The sequence below is a fragment of the Phascolarctos cinereus genome, unplaced genomic scaffold, assembly GCF_003287225.1.
Source record: "Phascolarctos cinereus isolate Bilbo 61053 unplaced genomic scaffold, phaCin_HiC Scaffold_2;HRSCAF=192, whole genome shotgun sequence".
Lineage (NCBI taxonomy): Eukaryota > Metazoa > Chordata > Mammalia > Diprotodontia > Phascolarctidae > Phascolarctos > Phascolarctos cinereus.
Genome location: NW_027555625.1, coordinates 371,916,070 through 371,932,545, shown reverse-complemented (window position 1 = coordinate 371,932,545; position 16,476 = coordinate 371,916,070). Strand labels below are relative to the sequence as shown.

The 16,476-nt window shown below is 40.5% G+C and overlaps 2 protein-coding genes across 3 annotated transcripts in view; one reads left to right on the top strand and one right to left on the bottom strand.

Annotated features, from left to right (window-relative positions):
• Positions 1 to 14,884, bottom strand: part of UBE2D2 (ubiquitin conjugating enzyme E2 D2) — a 41,597-nt gene extending 26,713 nt beyond the window's left edge. The window contains exon 1 of the mRNA XM_021004992.2: positions 14,441 to 14,884. Coding sequence (XP_020860651.1) covers positions 14,441 to 14,464 — 24 coding nt within the window. The 5' untranslated portion in view covers positions 14,465 to 14,884. The remainder of the gene's footprint in view (positions 1 to 14,440) is intronic.
• Positions 14,879 to 16,147, top strand: LOC144455964 (uncharacterized). 2 transcript variants are annotated; one of them, XM_078150463.1, is made up of 2 exons: positions 14,879 to 15,697; positions 15,819 to 16,147. In XM_078150463.1, the coding sequence occupies exon 1, from the start codon at positions 14,879 to 14,881 to the stop codon at positions 15,512 to 15,514; it is 636 nt and encodes a 211-aa protein (XP_078006589.1). In that variant the 3' UTR covers positions 15,515 to 15,697; positions 15,819 to 16,147. The 2 variants fall into 2 exon arrangements, with proteins under 2 accessions (XP_078006589.1, XP_078006590.1); XM_078150464.1 differs by having other exon boundaries at positions 14,879 to 15,765; positions 15,881 to 16,147.
• The last annotated feature ends 329 nt before the right edge of the window (positions 16,148 to 16,476 follow it).

Below are 16,476 nucleotides of genomic sequence, written 5' to 3'. Positions count from 1 at the left end.
TTTGTTTGCTTTTTTTTTAAGGGACATCCAGGTAGCAAAGAAGATAGAGTTCTGAATCTGGCATCACTAAGACCCAGGTTCAAATCTGGCCTCATATCTATTTAGCTGTGACCCTGGCCAAGTGATTTTCTCTCTCTTGGTCTCAGTTTCCTCATTTGTAAAATGGGGCTAACAGAACCTACACCACCAAAGTTGGTTTGAGGATCAAATGAGTTAATATATGTATAGCACTTCGCAAACTTAAAAGTCCTATATAAATGCTGGTTATTGGTTTTTCTTCCACTCTTTCATATGCAATTTGTCTTTACTGACAATCTAGATATTGGTTGTTTCATTTACACACACACACACACACACACACACACACACACACACACACACAGTGCTCTAGTCTAATAATACACCACAGTTCTCTTAGCTATTAGGATGCATGTGAGTTGTTTCTAATATCTTGACATTACAAATAGTAATCTTAACCTATTTGAACAAGTTACGCTCTTTTGGAGTATTTTCTTATGGTTTATTTCCAAAAGAAGAAACCATTTTGAAGCTACTCACGTACCACTCTTCTCTAGAAAGATAGGACCAATTTATGGAGTCACTAGCAATGTATAAAAAAAGTATGCCTCTACTTCTCTCCTTGAGTTCTAAACCCTCTGTGGTCTGGCTTTCAACCTCATTCAGCTGAAACTGTTTTCTCTAAAGTTATAAAGATACTTCCATTACCAAACCTAAAGACCTCTTCTTAATCCTTATCCTTCTTGATTTCTCTGCAACCTCTGACAATGTCATCCACCCTTTTTGTCCTTGGATACTTTCTCCTCTCCAGGTTCCTGTGACACTGCTCTGGTTCTCCTCCTACCTTTCTGACCCTTCTGAAGTCTCCTCTGTTAGGTCTTCCTCCAGGTTATGCTCATTAAATGTGGGTATCTGCCAAGATACTGTCCTGAACCATCTTCTTTCTCTATACACTCTCACTTATCCTCTGATCTCCTGGGTTCAATTATCCCTATGCAGAGGATTCTTACATCTATTTATCTAACCCTAATCAGTCTCTTGAGTATCATCCAGTTTAATACCACTGACTGCCTCTTAGATATCTCAAATTGGATGTCCTGTAGATATCCTGAACTCAAAACAATCAAAACAAAACTTATTATCTTTCCCCCCTATCACGGTCTCTCCTAAACTTCCTTATTACTGTAAAGGCATCATTATTCTCCTAATCCCCAGGGTTCTCAACCGTGGTTAAGTCACCCCTGACTCTTCACCCAAGCCTGTTTTATTTCTCATCTGTTGGCAAGTCTTGACAATTCCACTTTCACAGCATTTCTTCCATACATCTCCCTTCCCCCCCCCACACTCAGAACAGCCAGCAAGTTTTCATTACCCCACACCTGGGCCATTTCAACAGCCTCTTGGTTGGTTTTTCTGCCTCAACTCTTTCTCTACTACAATCCATCCTCCAGTCAGCTGCCAAAATAAGCTTCCTAAAGTGCATGTCTGATCCAGTTACCCACCTCCATTTAAACTCCAATGGATCCCTATTTGAGCCCTCTAAGATAAAATATACAATTCTTTGCTTAGTTTTTAAATCCCTTCATAACCTGGTCCTTTCCTACCTCCCAGTTATCTTACACTTTAGTCTCTTGCAAAAACTCTGCAAACCAGGTAAACTGGTCCACATGCTGTTCCTCACATGACATTCCATCTCCCAATTTTGTGCTACTTCATTGGCTATCCCAAGTCTGGAATACTCTTCTTCAACATCATCCCCTGGCTTCCTTCAATATGCAGCTCAAATCCCCTCTTCTGCAAGATGCCTTTCCCTACTTGTCTTCCCCCACCTCCTTCAGTGCTCTTCACTTAGAGATTAGCTATTATTTATCACTCCACTAGAAAGTGAGCTTCTAGGGGTGGAGGTGATGACTACATTTTCCCTTTCTTTGCATACCCAGCACTTTGCATGGTACCTGGGACAGAGTAGTAAGCACCTAATACTTGTTGACTGACTACCTGGTTCTTACATCCCCCAAAAAGGGCTAATTGATTTTAATAAGTATGTTATTTAACAGTACCTTAAAAGTTCTTTCCAATTTGCATTTTTCCCTGTGAGATTTAAGGTCCATTTAACTCCTGTGACCACTTATCTAAGGGTATGGACCTTATATATCAAGGTCTTCATATATTTTTAATAAATTTTTATCAGTTATGATTATCTTCTCCCATTCTGTTGCTTTCCTTTTGCACCTTGAATGCATACTATATTAACAGCATTTAATTATGTTCTCTTTTCCATTTCTCAATGTTTCGTGTTAGAATCTCCTCCCCACCCATAGGAGTATAATGATACTTAATTTTATTCATATACACCACAGCATCTAGCCTAGAGTTGAACATTAACACCCCCTCCAAAAAAAAATTACATGAATAAATTCATGACACAGAGCAAAAAACTTTCAGGAAATGTCTATTTCAGTGCATTCTGCCTCACCTCCTATGAAATGAGAATTGATATTAACAATGTTCTACCCTAAGAGTAAACTAATCGATTAGGAATTTAACAAAACAGAGCCCCCCCCAGACATGAAAGACTCCTGGTTAATGTTGTGTTAACTGGAATACCCCAGTGAATCGTAAGATAAAAGCTATCAAATACTTGAATTTAAGCATCTTAGAAAAAAATGGGGACTGGACCTGTGATTTTATTAGTATAGGGAACTCTCAGGTGAGGAAAACTCCCTATACTAATGCAGGTCAGATACTTATCCACAACGTAGTTGCTCAGAGCACTGAAATGTTAAGTGACTTGGCTCAAGGTCACAAAGTCAATGTGTCCAAGGTAAGACTTGATTTTTAAGGTCAGATCTCTATCCGCTATACCATACTGACTTTCACAGCTAGTGAGTGTTATGTGTCTCAGCTGGAGTCGAACTCAGGTCCTCCTGACTCCAGGGCTGGTGCTGTATCCACTGAGTTACCTACCTGTCCCAAAAGGTTTTTTTTTAAATTAGCAAAAGGTGAAGTCTTTTGTTTGTCTAGTTTGAATGAACTTAATTATTTCCAAACACCCACAGTATTTAATAAAAACTCTCAAATTTGGATAGTCTCTTTTTTTTTGCTCAATTTTTTACTCCAAAGTAAATTCACACTCCTGTCCCATTTAAGCTTGACACAGGAGAGATAGAACAGGCTACTAGAGAAAGATATTATCGGTATTCCCCTACTTTCAATGTACTCAATTTAGAGTTCTCAGTCATCAAGGCACATGTCTCTAAATATATCTCTAATACGAAATTCAAGACTTGACAAAGGGAAGGAGATACAGCAAGGCTTCCAGAAGGCGGACAGTTAGGCTATCTGACGACACTATTTTGGGAGGACCCTGGGAATTAGCAGTGAAGGAAATATAATACCAGAGGCTGCTCTCTGGCACTTGGATGGTCAGGGTCTCCTGCTGAACCCTGGTGTTGATGACATCTGCCTAGTAAATATGTCATTCCTCAAGATGTCTGCAAGAGTTTGGGAAAGATGTTGTTAGGAGGTACATCTGTAACCCATAGACACCAAAAAAGTACTTTGGTTATTTTGGCAAGAAATGCCTCCAACACAGAGGAAAGAGTAAAAGTTCCCTCTTGGGATATTTTAAGGATACTAAAAAGTGGTAAGCACGGGCTATCAAGAGGAAAAGAGAATGGCACCCCACCTGATTTGTTCCTTTCCAACAAATCCCACCAAATCAACAGTCAAGCATTGCTTTCTGGGTTATTTTCAATTAGAGGATATGCACTTAAATTTGTTAACCTGGAGATGAAATCTTGAAAACCTAATGCACTGTTTTTGACTGATTGTATCTCTAATTATATCAATGTCTACAAATTTTAGAATCTTATATTTTCCCTTGTAGTGTTCAAAGATTGCAGATACTTTACCGGGGTTAAAGAAAAAGCATACTCTCAAATCCGGCCTCAGACACATTAATACTTACTAGCTGTGTGACCCTGGGCAAGTCACTTAACCCCACTGCCTAGCCAAAAAAAAAAGTATACTCCAATCAATCTGATATTGTTTGGGTCAACTTTTTTATTGATTTTGTTGATATTTTTTATGTAGTATAGACTACCAACTGGCTGAAAATTATGCTGTTACAATTTTGGTGGGCTGAGAAACTGTGTACTTACAAATAGTTTGGAAGAAGGAAAGAGGAATCTATAACTAAGATCCAAATTATATCATGTATATTATTTTAAAATATAATTTAAAAACAATCACTCAAAACACTTCTGACTCCCCCCCAAAAAAACCCCACAGGATGTGATTTATTAAAGTCTCTCTGTAACAGACTAGTCTATGTTTTAAATAACAAACAAATGCACCACAAAGCTTATGTTAACAGAGAAGAATGAACAGATAGATGCTTTGGGAAAAACTATTTAAAGAGGTTCAATTACCAGTGGCTTTTTCTTTAATCCTCATCATTCTTAACTTCTCTATATAGCATTATTACACTGCTGACTCTCTTATCACTGAAGGCTTTCCCTTTTCTTTATCTCAAAGAAACCCTGGTTTTCTTCTCTCCTTTCTTGTCCCTTTTGTTGGTTCTTCATCTCCTTCATACCCACCCAAGCATAAAGCTGTCCCTCAGAATTCTCTATTTGGCCTTCTTCTCTTTTCTCTCCATCTTCTTTCTGGGCAATCTTAATTCACTTCCATAGTTTGGACTACCAAGTTTAGTAGTCTTGTGAAGGATACATTACAGCACAATGACAATAGGAGAAACAAAGGACTTAAATTATGAACAAAATTCCCCTCCTTGTCATGGATTTCTATTTCACCTGTACCTAGTAATACATGGATTGTGAGACAAAGTACCATTCAAGAAGACTAAACACGCAGTTAAGTTTGGGCGTCCTTGCATAGGTGTTGGTGTGCTTTAGCAACTGCTTAAACTTTTAAGTAATGAGTATTATAGAATAAAAGCATAGATTTAGCAAGCATATTTTTCAATCATTTTCCAACACCACCTCCCTCATGTTCATACTCTATATTTCCTCATCTACAAAACAGGAGGGAGAAGATGAGAAAGGGGAAAGGGGCGGAAGGGGCCGACTAGATGACCTGTGAGATCTCTTCCAGCTCAAAATCTATGATCCTATGTTTCTCTTCACATCAATCACTTCTGGATACCACTCCCTTTGTCCCAACCTAGAGAATTTTCCTTTGTAACAAAAATTTAAACAAAACCAAGACACAACTACTGCAATGTTCTCCACCCAAAGTCTACCACACCTATCCAAGGAAAGAAGAGACATGAATTTTCTCATCTCTTCTCTAGTGGCCATTCACTTTCAAAGTTGAAGTGTTTTTCTTCAATAACTAACTCATATCAAATATAATCTTACTAACCACCAAAGTGGGAGTAACCACTGGAAGATTTCCAGAAAGCACTTCTGAGATTTGTATAGAGAAGCCAGTATGCCAATGAATTCTCAAATCTGTTATGTAGGGAAGAAATTGTGAATTAATTACACAAGTATATTACAGTCCAGCTAGTACTTCCTTTTTAAAAAGATAACTATTTTTTATTGATACCTTTCATAAACTCTGCTCCCTCAGCCTCCCCTTTTAACAAAGGTTTAGAAAGAGGAGAAAAGGCGCAGCTAGGTGGCACAGTGGATAGAGCACCGGCCCTGAAGTCAGGAGGACCTGAGCTCAAATCCGGCCTCAGACACATACTAGCGGTGTGACCTTGGGCAAGTCACTTAACCCGAAATGCCTCACTAAAAAAAAAATTAAATAAATAGAAAGAGGAGAAAAAAAGCAGTTCAATAAACTGAACGCATTCACCACATCTGACTATATGCAGCATTCCACATTCCCCAACTCTGTAAGGGAGAGAGGTGTATTTTCTACCTTTTCTCTGGAACTAAGTTTGAAGATTATAATTAGCTCAATTTTTTCCTGGTTTCCCATTTACATTGTTGTATATTGTGTATATTGTTTTCTGCTTACTTCATCCTTCATCTGTTCATGTACGTCTTCTTAGGCTTTTCTGAATTAGTCATATTCGTCCTTTCTTGGACTGCACAGTAGTAATATTTTTATCATATTAATGTAGCATAACTGATTTAGTTATTCCACCCTGCCCCAAATCAACGGGCACCATGTGGCTTCCATCTCTTTGCTACTACAAAAAGTAGCACTTTATTTCAGGTGAGTTTCTTATACAGGCTACTGACGAGGTTATAAGGAATTATGATCAGTATTAGAGGTAAGGACAACATTAATCTTTTCTCCCCTCCTTGAAGTTGTTGGGGCACGGGGTTAACTAAGAAAATCAGACCTTACCATGGAAGACAGCTGATAGGCTTCCACTAGTCAGCCACTGAGGCTTCCATCTCATTTTCATATAACTATTACAGCTTTAAAGGTTTTCTAGGTAGGAAAATCCAAATCTAACATTCTAATTTCCTAACAAAAGAAGTATATTCTGACAACACTTTAAGACTTTCAAAAAGACTTTAATATTTTAATGCTGCTTCTCTTCAGCCCTAGATTGAAAACCAAATGAAGTGGATGTTAAAATGACCAAAAAACAAAAACACCAAAAGGAAACATCCTACATTATATTTTAGGGAAAATATCAAATGTTTATGTTTTGGGTCTATCTAAACTCCTTGTTTTTATTTAGTCTGTTTGATCAAATTAAAATGGTTTCTCTGGAAACTTTTTAACTATAAAAATCCAAAACCATTAAAAAAATGAAAATGGAACCACACACACAAAATCCCAAACTCACATAGAGGGCAGAAACAGTCTTTCTTTTTCATATTTGTATCCTCAGCCCAAAGCACACTGCCAGGCACATATTAGGCACTTAAATGTTACAGGGTAGTTTACCTGAACATGAAAGCTTATCTGCTTCTACTGTGGAACACTAAAGAAAGTGAATATATAAATGCCTTTGATATCAGACTGGACCCTAGCAACAGACATTTTCTCTTACTGGTAAGGGACAATAAAGCTGACATGAAATTTCTATGTCCCAGGGATCCACATCACCTTACAGATTTGACTTCTAATTTTATAGCCCATTAAATACCCATCTCTGGCAGAAAATATACAACTTCTAACACAGGAACACTAACCTGGATCATGTTCTCTTTAAAAACTTGAAAGCCAAAGCCTTTTCTAACTACAAGTAAGATTTGAGTAAAGGCAGCAAGTTCTATTTTTAAAAATCAAGAAACTAATCCAATACCAGGGTACCAATTAAATTCATATCAGGATGATAGGACCAAAACATTCTTTACAACATAGTGATATCTGAGCCCCAATCCTCCCCAACCTACCACCAATTAGTCTCAAGTGGGCTTTAATAAAATTCAACACCTGTGAATCCACAGGTTTATTAGTCTACAATTATCCATAGGAAGAGGCTTCAATCTCCAGATTAACCTAAACCTGTCCTTCCTATCCTAGAAATTTGAGTTTTAAAACTTTACTTCTCCCCATTTATTCCTAAGAGCAAATTCTAGTCATGCCTGCAACCAGAAGTTGACCCAGAGGCTTGAATGAAAGATACTGTCCCCTGGACTGAGTCTTTTAACATGTATAGATTCCTTAGGAATTAAAGACAATTTGCCTAAGAGAGGTCTTTTTTCCAAAAAAGTACTAAAACTACCAACAAACTTATTTAGGATTCAGTGGTTCCTTAAAGAATTTGCAACAAACTTACAGTTGCCCTCAAACAAGCCTGTTTTGCTGGCATTTTTTTTTTAAACATTCAAGTTACATATCTATCAAGGCTTACCAGTGTTTATTTCTGTTTCATAACTTATGCTGCTGTTACTAACAAGCTGTTGCATTTAATTAGTCTTTTGATCCTGTGCTTAAGTTAATTACTAATGTTAAATAAAATGTAACCTCATATTCTTTTTTTTTGCTTTCTACAGAAAGGACTACATGGGCATGAAAGTTCATTACAGGAGAATCTAAAGTTATCAAAAGCTGTACATCCTGGAAAAATAAGTGATTACACAAACCTTTTCAAAGATTGCTGCTATGAATTTCAGAGACTTCACTTAAAGCAAGTTTTTCATCTCATAATGATAAAAGCATTAAGAATTTAATGATATCTTTCCCTTCTGAACAGATACTACTACAGGTACTATTTTTTCAAACTATTTAGTGCTTTCATTTCTTGCATTTTTCAAGACACAGGTCACTTGCCACCTCCTCCTAAAAAAGGCTTTTCTTGATCCCAATTACTTTATTTTTTATATAGTGTTAATCCTGTATATATTTATTTGTCCATAAGTTGTGTACCTCCTAGTAGACTATAAGCTCCTTTGGCAATGTCTTTGTATTGCTAATATCTCCATACCCTACATTTAATAAGCACCTCATTAATAAATTCTTGTTCAATGGGAAACTGTTAGGCTATGTCCATCCTACTAATTCCAACTTTTAAAAATTGTTCATGAATGTTGCCTTGAAATAGAAAATTCTTTCAGTTGGAATTTAATACCATTTCTACTTAACACAGAAAATGAAACAAGTACGCTTAAAAATATATCTAATTTCATGAACAGGCCTACCCTACTAAGTCAGTAATAGAATAATAAAGCTTAGGTGAATCTTATATGGTCTTACCTCAAGACAGAAGAAATTTTGCTCAAGATGCAAACAATTAAGGTACAAAGAATACAAATCAATTTTCTAACAGAAGCCAAGCTCCAAACAGTGACAGGCCAACATAGTAAAAAGAACAAACACCCTAGAGTCTAGAGTCAGCATCCTGGGTTATTCTAGTCCTCTCTCTACCACTAAGTAACAGCTAATGTAAGGTGAATCCAACCACTTCACCTGTACAATGAAGGACTGAACTGTATAATCTCTCAAGTTATTCCTGGTTCTATGATGCTACGATGACTCTAACTTAACAACTTTGAAGATGAAGATGGAGCTTTGGGAGGGTAATCATCTTCAACAGAACATCTTCCTGTCCTGTGTCTATCAAGCAGTCTTTTTAGGAGGCTATTCATAACCTAAAAATACCACTGAAATCTTCTATAACTCCAACTTGTACTTTCCATTAAAGTTAAATGTAACATTCAATCACACCATAACAATCAGGGAACCAGCAGCCCTGAAAAAGCTCATAAAGATCAAAAAGAAGCTCATGCTTCTTAACAGTGTTCCACATATGGGGGGTGGGAGGGAGGGTTTGAGTTCAGAGAATAAACTTTTTGCTACATATATATGTTACTCGTCACTAGGGGAAAATATTTCCACCCCAAGAAACAACATACTATCATTGTAACCAAGTATTAGAAACATGTTAAGAAGATAGTGTATTTGTTAAGTAGAGACTTTACATTTACAGTAAAAAAAGGACACAGTTCCCATCTGCATTAAATATTTTTTAGAATACCATTAGAGTTTAATACTTATTTCTAATCAGTTGCTCTGGAAAAAAAGTACATGAATGTTGAGATCTCAGTTTCTAAGATTCTACCAACTTCATGGTTCAACTAAAGTAATTGTCACAACACTTGGTAATAATCAGTGATAACCAGTTATGTTATATAACTGCCACTATTCTTCAGTCACCACATCTATCAAAAAACTACAAGAACTGACTTTTCTGGGCCAGTCACAAACTAAAGGCTGATGGACAAAAAGTACTACTGAGATATGTTGTATGTTAAATGGGCTTTTTACAAGTTGGTCTGGGAATCTTACCCATTTCTTACAGAGAAAAATCTGTCCTAAACTCAACTTGTTCAACTGAGACTACATCCCTCCTACTGCAATGCCAGAAGGGTCCTTCCTACTCCACTAGCGCAGAGATCCTTGACAACAAGAGAGTTCATTGGGGTACATTATCTTGAAAACTACCCATACACTACACTAAAGATATAATTTAAACACCTGACCAAAAATATTAGAAGCATTTCTTCTTTGAACTGTCCATTGCCAATATAAGCTGGTTTGCTGCTAGTTTTCAAGTAATTACCACCTCACCCCCAGTCAATAGCATTTACAGAGAATGAGGCACTCCAAATAAAATATCAGATGGATGTGGATTTAAATAATAGCTGAGTTCCTGAAGGAAAAAAATACACACAAAAAATAAGTCTTATCATAAATGTGTTAGGAAACTGCTATTTTAAAAAATAATTATTAATTGAATTCTTACATAAAGACCACATCTCTTCTGTAATGTGAAAAATTTTGACAGGACTTCCAGGACAGAACAATATTCGTCCACCAAGCATTTATTTATTAAGCACTAACAGCTCTGCACAGCACCATTAACTAATTTTAAACAGTATATTTCTTACACATTTTTTAAAAAAAGTAATCTTTTAACACCAGTGTTCTCTTGGTGATGCTACAATGACTGTAAAACACATTGGGAGCACCAGGATCTCCCAAGAACCAAAAACCGCAGGACAAGACAGATGGTGGAAACAATAAACATTTATAAAGTGCCTACTATGTGCCAGGCACTGAGCTAAACACTTTTTACAAACTTTAACCTCATTTGATTCTCACAACAACCCTATTATTCCCATGTTATATCTGAAACTGAGGCAAACAAAGGTTAAGAGACCTGTCCAGTATCACACAGCTAGTGAGGGCCTGAGGCTAAATTTGAACTCAGTTCTTCTTGACTCCAGGTTCATTTCTATCCACTTTGCCACCAGCTGCCTAATGGTGGTGGTGGGGTTATGCAGATTAAAGTATATTACCAACAATGACTTGTATATACCAAGTATGTGCAGATGTATGAAGGACAAGGACAAATGGGAAAGGAAGTAGCCTGCTCCAAGCAATGGTCTCTACAAAATATTAAGAGTCAGAGAAGACTTTTCAGTGTATGGACTATGAAGCATACAGGTAGAGATTCAGAGTACCCAAAGTGATGAAGATATGGGTCCACTGATGTATCTAAGTCACAACTTTTCCACATCCTTTGCCAGAACCAGATCAGGTCATTGTAGCCTCCAACTCATAAAAACTTTGCTGATTTCTGTTAGAGTATACACTTACAATGTTTTTAGCTCAACTTCAGCAAACCATAAGAAGCGCCAGAGCTTATGCCAATTAAACAATTTTAATCTGGCCTAATGGCCAAACTATTATAACATCAAGTTTTAAAAGGTTAAACATTATGGTTCAAACGTTTAAAACCCCCCCAAAATCCACTGGTTATATTTTCATTCTGAATTCAAAAAAGAGCAGATTATCCATAACACCACTGAATCTGAAGCCCAAATCTTATTCTTCTTACTACATTATCTTTTCTGAGGCACTATTTTTTAAAAGTCACCTATTGTTTTAACAGCTAAATGACATTCAAAGATAGCTGAAGGGAGCCTTAGAAACTTGTCTAGTTCAATTTCATCCTCTCTCCCCCATTTTACAGATGAGGAAATGGAAGCCCAGACACTGACTCACTCAAGGTACAGATAGTGAAAGTAACAGGATTAGAACCCAAGCTTTCTGTGTCTAAAGTCAGTGTTCTTTCCATGGTACTACATAGTTCCTAACAAAAAATATTTACTACAAAACTAGAAATGGTTCTCAGTAATCATCTTAGTTTGTTAAACTATCTCTCTACTTAAATTTTAAAAAGCATTATACTCTATACTAATTAGTATAGCTTTAATTATACAATAGGTACAAAAATATTTTAAAAATCTAGTTTTGGTGATTTACTTTAGGTTTTCTTGGACCTCACTAAAGCAGTGCTTCCCACTTTGGTAAGGTCAACTTTCTACTCTTCACAAGATAAGGCAATAAATATAGTTGGCATTACTGAATTTTCAAAAGATAACTTTCAAAAACTACATTTTTAATAAGAGTTCACTCTTCACTTTGATAGTAGGAAACTGTTTCATTCTTCGTATTACTATCCCCTACATAGTATCTGGCCCATTGTAGGTGCTTAATATGTCTGGTGATTATCTGACTTCCTATTATCCAGCACACCTTCAAAGAGTCTATAGGCAGCCAAGATAGAAGTCACAAAGTTCAGGTACCAAGGTTCACGCACTTCACTCTGAGCCTATTCAATGATACTATTCTAAGAAGTGTGATCTGGTTTCTTAGGTCTCTCAAGCTTTGAAACAGCACATGAGAAGGCAAGAGTGGTAATGCTGGAGGAAGGAATAATGACAGCAAACAATAGGAAGTGATACAAAGATTAAAAAGGATATATAGTACCTTGCACATAGTAGGCACCAAGTGTATGAACTAAAGAGACTTAAAACCACTACAAATATAATAATCTGGAACTTTTAAAGAGAGTTTCTCAATAACTCTTCAGGGCACCATTATATATACAACACAGTGCAATAATAACGCCCCTGAATCATCAAGAAAAGACAGCTTATATTGAGGACATTCTGTTAGGACAAAGAAGGGTGTTTTTTTTAGATGAATTTCATCAAAATGATTCAAATGAAGTGTTGCCACTCATGAGAATGTTTCACGAAAGTTCCTTTCACACTGTCAGATAAACTGAGGCACCATTGAACCAATGAACACACAACTCTATTAATCAATATGAGGCAAGGCATATTAGAATGTTTACATCATGCTCTCAGATATAATCAGATGCCTATCCTAATGTCAGATTTCAGATATATTAAAGTTGAAGAAACTCAAGACCAATTATTGGGGTGAGGACTAAAGAAGCCACATAAAAGTTTAATAAAACAAGTATGAAGGTGTTTAAAAGGCCAGGGTTCAAGCCATTTATTCACTCAAGTGACTTTAGACAAACTGCTTAACTTCTAATGACCTCAGTTTCTTTATGTGGAAAATGAAGGAGCTGACCAGATGATCTGAGGTTCTTTCCAGTTCCAAAACTAAGTTTAAAAAGCTTTAAATCTAAGAATACTACTGGCTGCCTAGCAAGTATTAGGGCCAGGTATGTTAAAGAAAGGATTCTCATTCGGGGTTAGGTACGCAAAATTCTCTTTCAATTCAGATCCTGTGAAGTCTTTATTTTCTTTTAAGAGTTAAAAATCATACTGCAGTGGAAATAAAAGAAGACCAGAAGACAATCTACTTCAGAAGAAAAACTAGATGCAATCCCAAATTACTGAAGTTCTTTGACCAAGAATCACGTTGGTGCCCACTGCTGTATGAAGTACAGTTCAAAGTAGTTTACATTTTAAATACCACGTATGTTTCACTAGGCCTTGTACTGCCAAAACACTAAGTATTTAACTGATGCACAAAATCAAAGTTAACTACGGATGCCTTATTATTTCTAAGAAAATAATCCACTAAAAATGGTACAGAGAAGCCATAATATAGTAGCAGCAACAAACAGTATGGGTTGATGCTTCACTTTTGGTTCATGTCAATGGGAAAAACTTCTTATTCTCAAACTGTCATCAAAGTTTATCCCCTAAACTATAGAATTTATCACGAAGTAAGCTGACCCATCAAAACTCAACCCAACCATAAAAAGGAAAGAGGAAGAGTAATGACAGAGACTGAACAAAAATGCCCAAGTTCCATGGAAATGCATAATCATTTTTGAAAAGTTACTCTGCAAAATTCCTTTACTGACTTAGGAGGACTGATTCTCCTTTTTAAAATTAAAGATATTGTACGTGAAGGAGTTCTACTTCAAACTGAAATGGAGGCTGCTGGCTGTACACATGGCGACCTAAAGGGAATAAAACGGCGCTCCCTCTACTCCCCCCCTCTCAGATAAAGCACATTATTTCCTTCTTAACTTCCTGCAATAACAGTTTCTCGACAATCTGAGTGTGCGGATGTGTCTCGACCTTCCACCAGGTTTTTAGTTCTCCCAATAGGGTGGGGAAGCCTTTTCTTTCGTTTCTCACTCATTACCAGGCCTAGATCTGGCTTCAGACGGGAAGGTCTGGCCCACCTAAAGGGGGACTGGAGGAGGCGGGAGAGGGGAAATGAAGAGGCCACTTTCCGACCCCACACTTCCTCTCCACCTCCTACGGGACAATAGCCCCGAGGCGCAGCTGTGGGGGGTGGGAGTGGGGGTGGGGTGGGGTCGGGGAGGATGACCCAAGAGAGTGGGACCCTGGAGATTTAGAGCCAGAGCTGGCAAGTGGCGAGGGGGAGGTGGGCTTCCGCGAAAAGCTTGCTGAGCGGAGCCAGACTCTGGCCTAGCAGCGGGCAGGGAACCCCGGGCCTCCCCGGGCGCCATCACTGGGAGTGGGGGAGGAAAAAGAAACCTTTGGCAGGGCCCTCCCCCCCCCACGAAGCCCCCGCCCTGCCAACCAGACAAGCCCGGGAAGAGGTCGGGGTGTGTGGTCCGGGGTGGGTGGGCGGCAGGGGTCCCAGCGAGAAAGGGAAGAGAAGCAGCAGCAGCACCGCGGGCCCGGGCCTGCTGGGCCCGACTAGGCCCCTGGGCCTCGGGCCCGGCCCTTACCTTGTGGATTCTCTTCAGAGCCATTGTGTGAGACGGGCGGCGGCGGACCCCGGGGCGAGGACGGGGATGGGGGAGAGGGACGGGGAGGGGAGGCGGGGAAGGTGGAGGGAGCTAGGCCGCGGAGATTTCTTGCCGTAGGAGGAAGAGGAAAGGGGTTGAGGGGGTGTCAGGGAAGGCGGGGAGAGGCACCGGCCCGGAGGAGAGGGGCCGGCGGCAGCAGGCAGCGGCGACGGGGTAGGGGTCCAAGGAAGGGGATTGGGGAGGAGGAGGGATGGAGGGAAGTGCGGTGCCCGGGCTGGGAGGCCCCAGTGGCAGGGAGGGGGAGGAACGAGGGGTAGGGGAGGGGAGGGGGCGGGGTAGACCCCTCCGGCAGATCCCCGGACTCGGCTCTTGGGCGCTACCGCAGCAAGGACCGCATCACCCGGCGGCGGCCCCCTTATGCGCTGCTGCTGCTGCCTCCTCCACCACCGGCGCCGCCGCCGCCGCCGCCGCCACTGCCGCCGCCGCCGCCACCGCCTCCGCCGCCGCCGCTGCTGCTGCGCCGACGCCGCCTCCGCAGATCCCTCCGCCAAGGAGGGAGAGAGTAGTCCGCGCCGCTCCCTCCGGCTCTGGGGGCCTTCTCGGCGGCGAGGTCGCTTCCTCGACAGGCAGCCAGGCAAGACTGACGGAATGGCACCGACGGTGCTACACGGGAGGGACCGGGCGGAGAGAGGGCTGAGGAGGAAGTGGAGTTGGAAGGCACGGCGGAAGGACACCGTCGGAAAGTGTGATGCTGCCGATGCTGCCGCCGACGCCGCCACCGCGGCCGCCGGAGAAGATGACGCGGGTGGGGGGGGACTAGGAGGGGAATCTCGCGATGCCCGGGGGAGAGCCGCGAGAGTTGGAAGGGGTCGGCCTCGGGGAGCTGGGGTTGTTTCTGTTTGCGTGGAGGCCATGAGGGGGCTTCGCCGCGCACCTTCCGCCCTGGCCGGCGCGGCGCCCTCCGGCCTAGCCTGGGCAGGCAGCAGGAACCGTGATGACTCTTTACTTTTGACTTTCGCCCTCTACTTTTCAGATAATTTTCAGATACACTGACATCGACTGTCAAGCACCCGGGCTTGGCTCTCGCCTATCATTACATCCGTTTTACAGATGAGGAGTTTGAGGCCCAGAACAAGTGGATGCCGTTGGCCTCACTGGGGAGCAAAGCTGGGACTAGAGCTGCTGCCTTCCCAAGAGTTTGAGTGCCTCGGAAAACTCCATCCTCTCCACCAAAAGGTTAAATGGCTCTAGGAGGAGCCCTGGGCATCCTGATGCCTAGGAGGAGCCTGGCTTGGGGTTCAGAGGTATTTGCTATGTAGGGTTTCTTCTTGAGAAGTACGTCTTGTTCTTTCCCCAGTCTCCAGAAGCTACTGCTGTGCGACTGGAAAACCCGTGCTGGGTGTGCTTTTTCTGAAACAGGACACGGCACAGAAGACCCCGAAACTGGGCTTTCCCATCCTGCCAAAGAGCTTGGAGAGGTGTTGGCGGTCACTTTTCCACTAATCCGTGTACACGCTGTGAAGCCCAGCAGCCGCCAATAAATTGTTAGTGAGGGGAACTTGCTACCAACTGTTGTTTTATGAAATGCTCTGTTGAAACAAACCGTTCTCACAAAGATCCCCAGGGATCTTAGCACAAAAGGTGCACCGTATTATCTCCAATAAAATGCCAATTTTTGGTCTCAGATTACCATTACATCCTTCCATTGTTAGATAAGGCCAGAAAAACTAGGTGGGTGGGTGTATTTTGAGGAAGAAGAAGAGGTAATGAAGATAAACCTTTAATAATAATTCTTGATGTGAAATAAGTCATCAAGAAACAATGTTTAGCAATTATGGTGTTCACAGCACTGGTAGATGTTGGAGAGAACCAAAGTATAAGACCTCAGTGTATGGGTGGAATGTGCCCACACATACTTATAAGTTTAGTCTGCATTGTTAGTATATTCTCCATCACTTTCTTAAGTCTAGACAATCAACAAAACAGTAAGTCAAGTCTGCTGACTGATTTTGTGG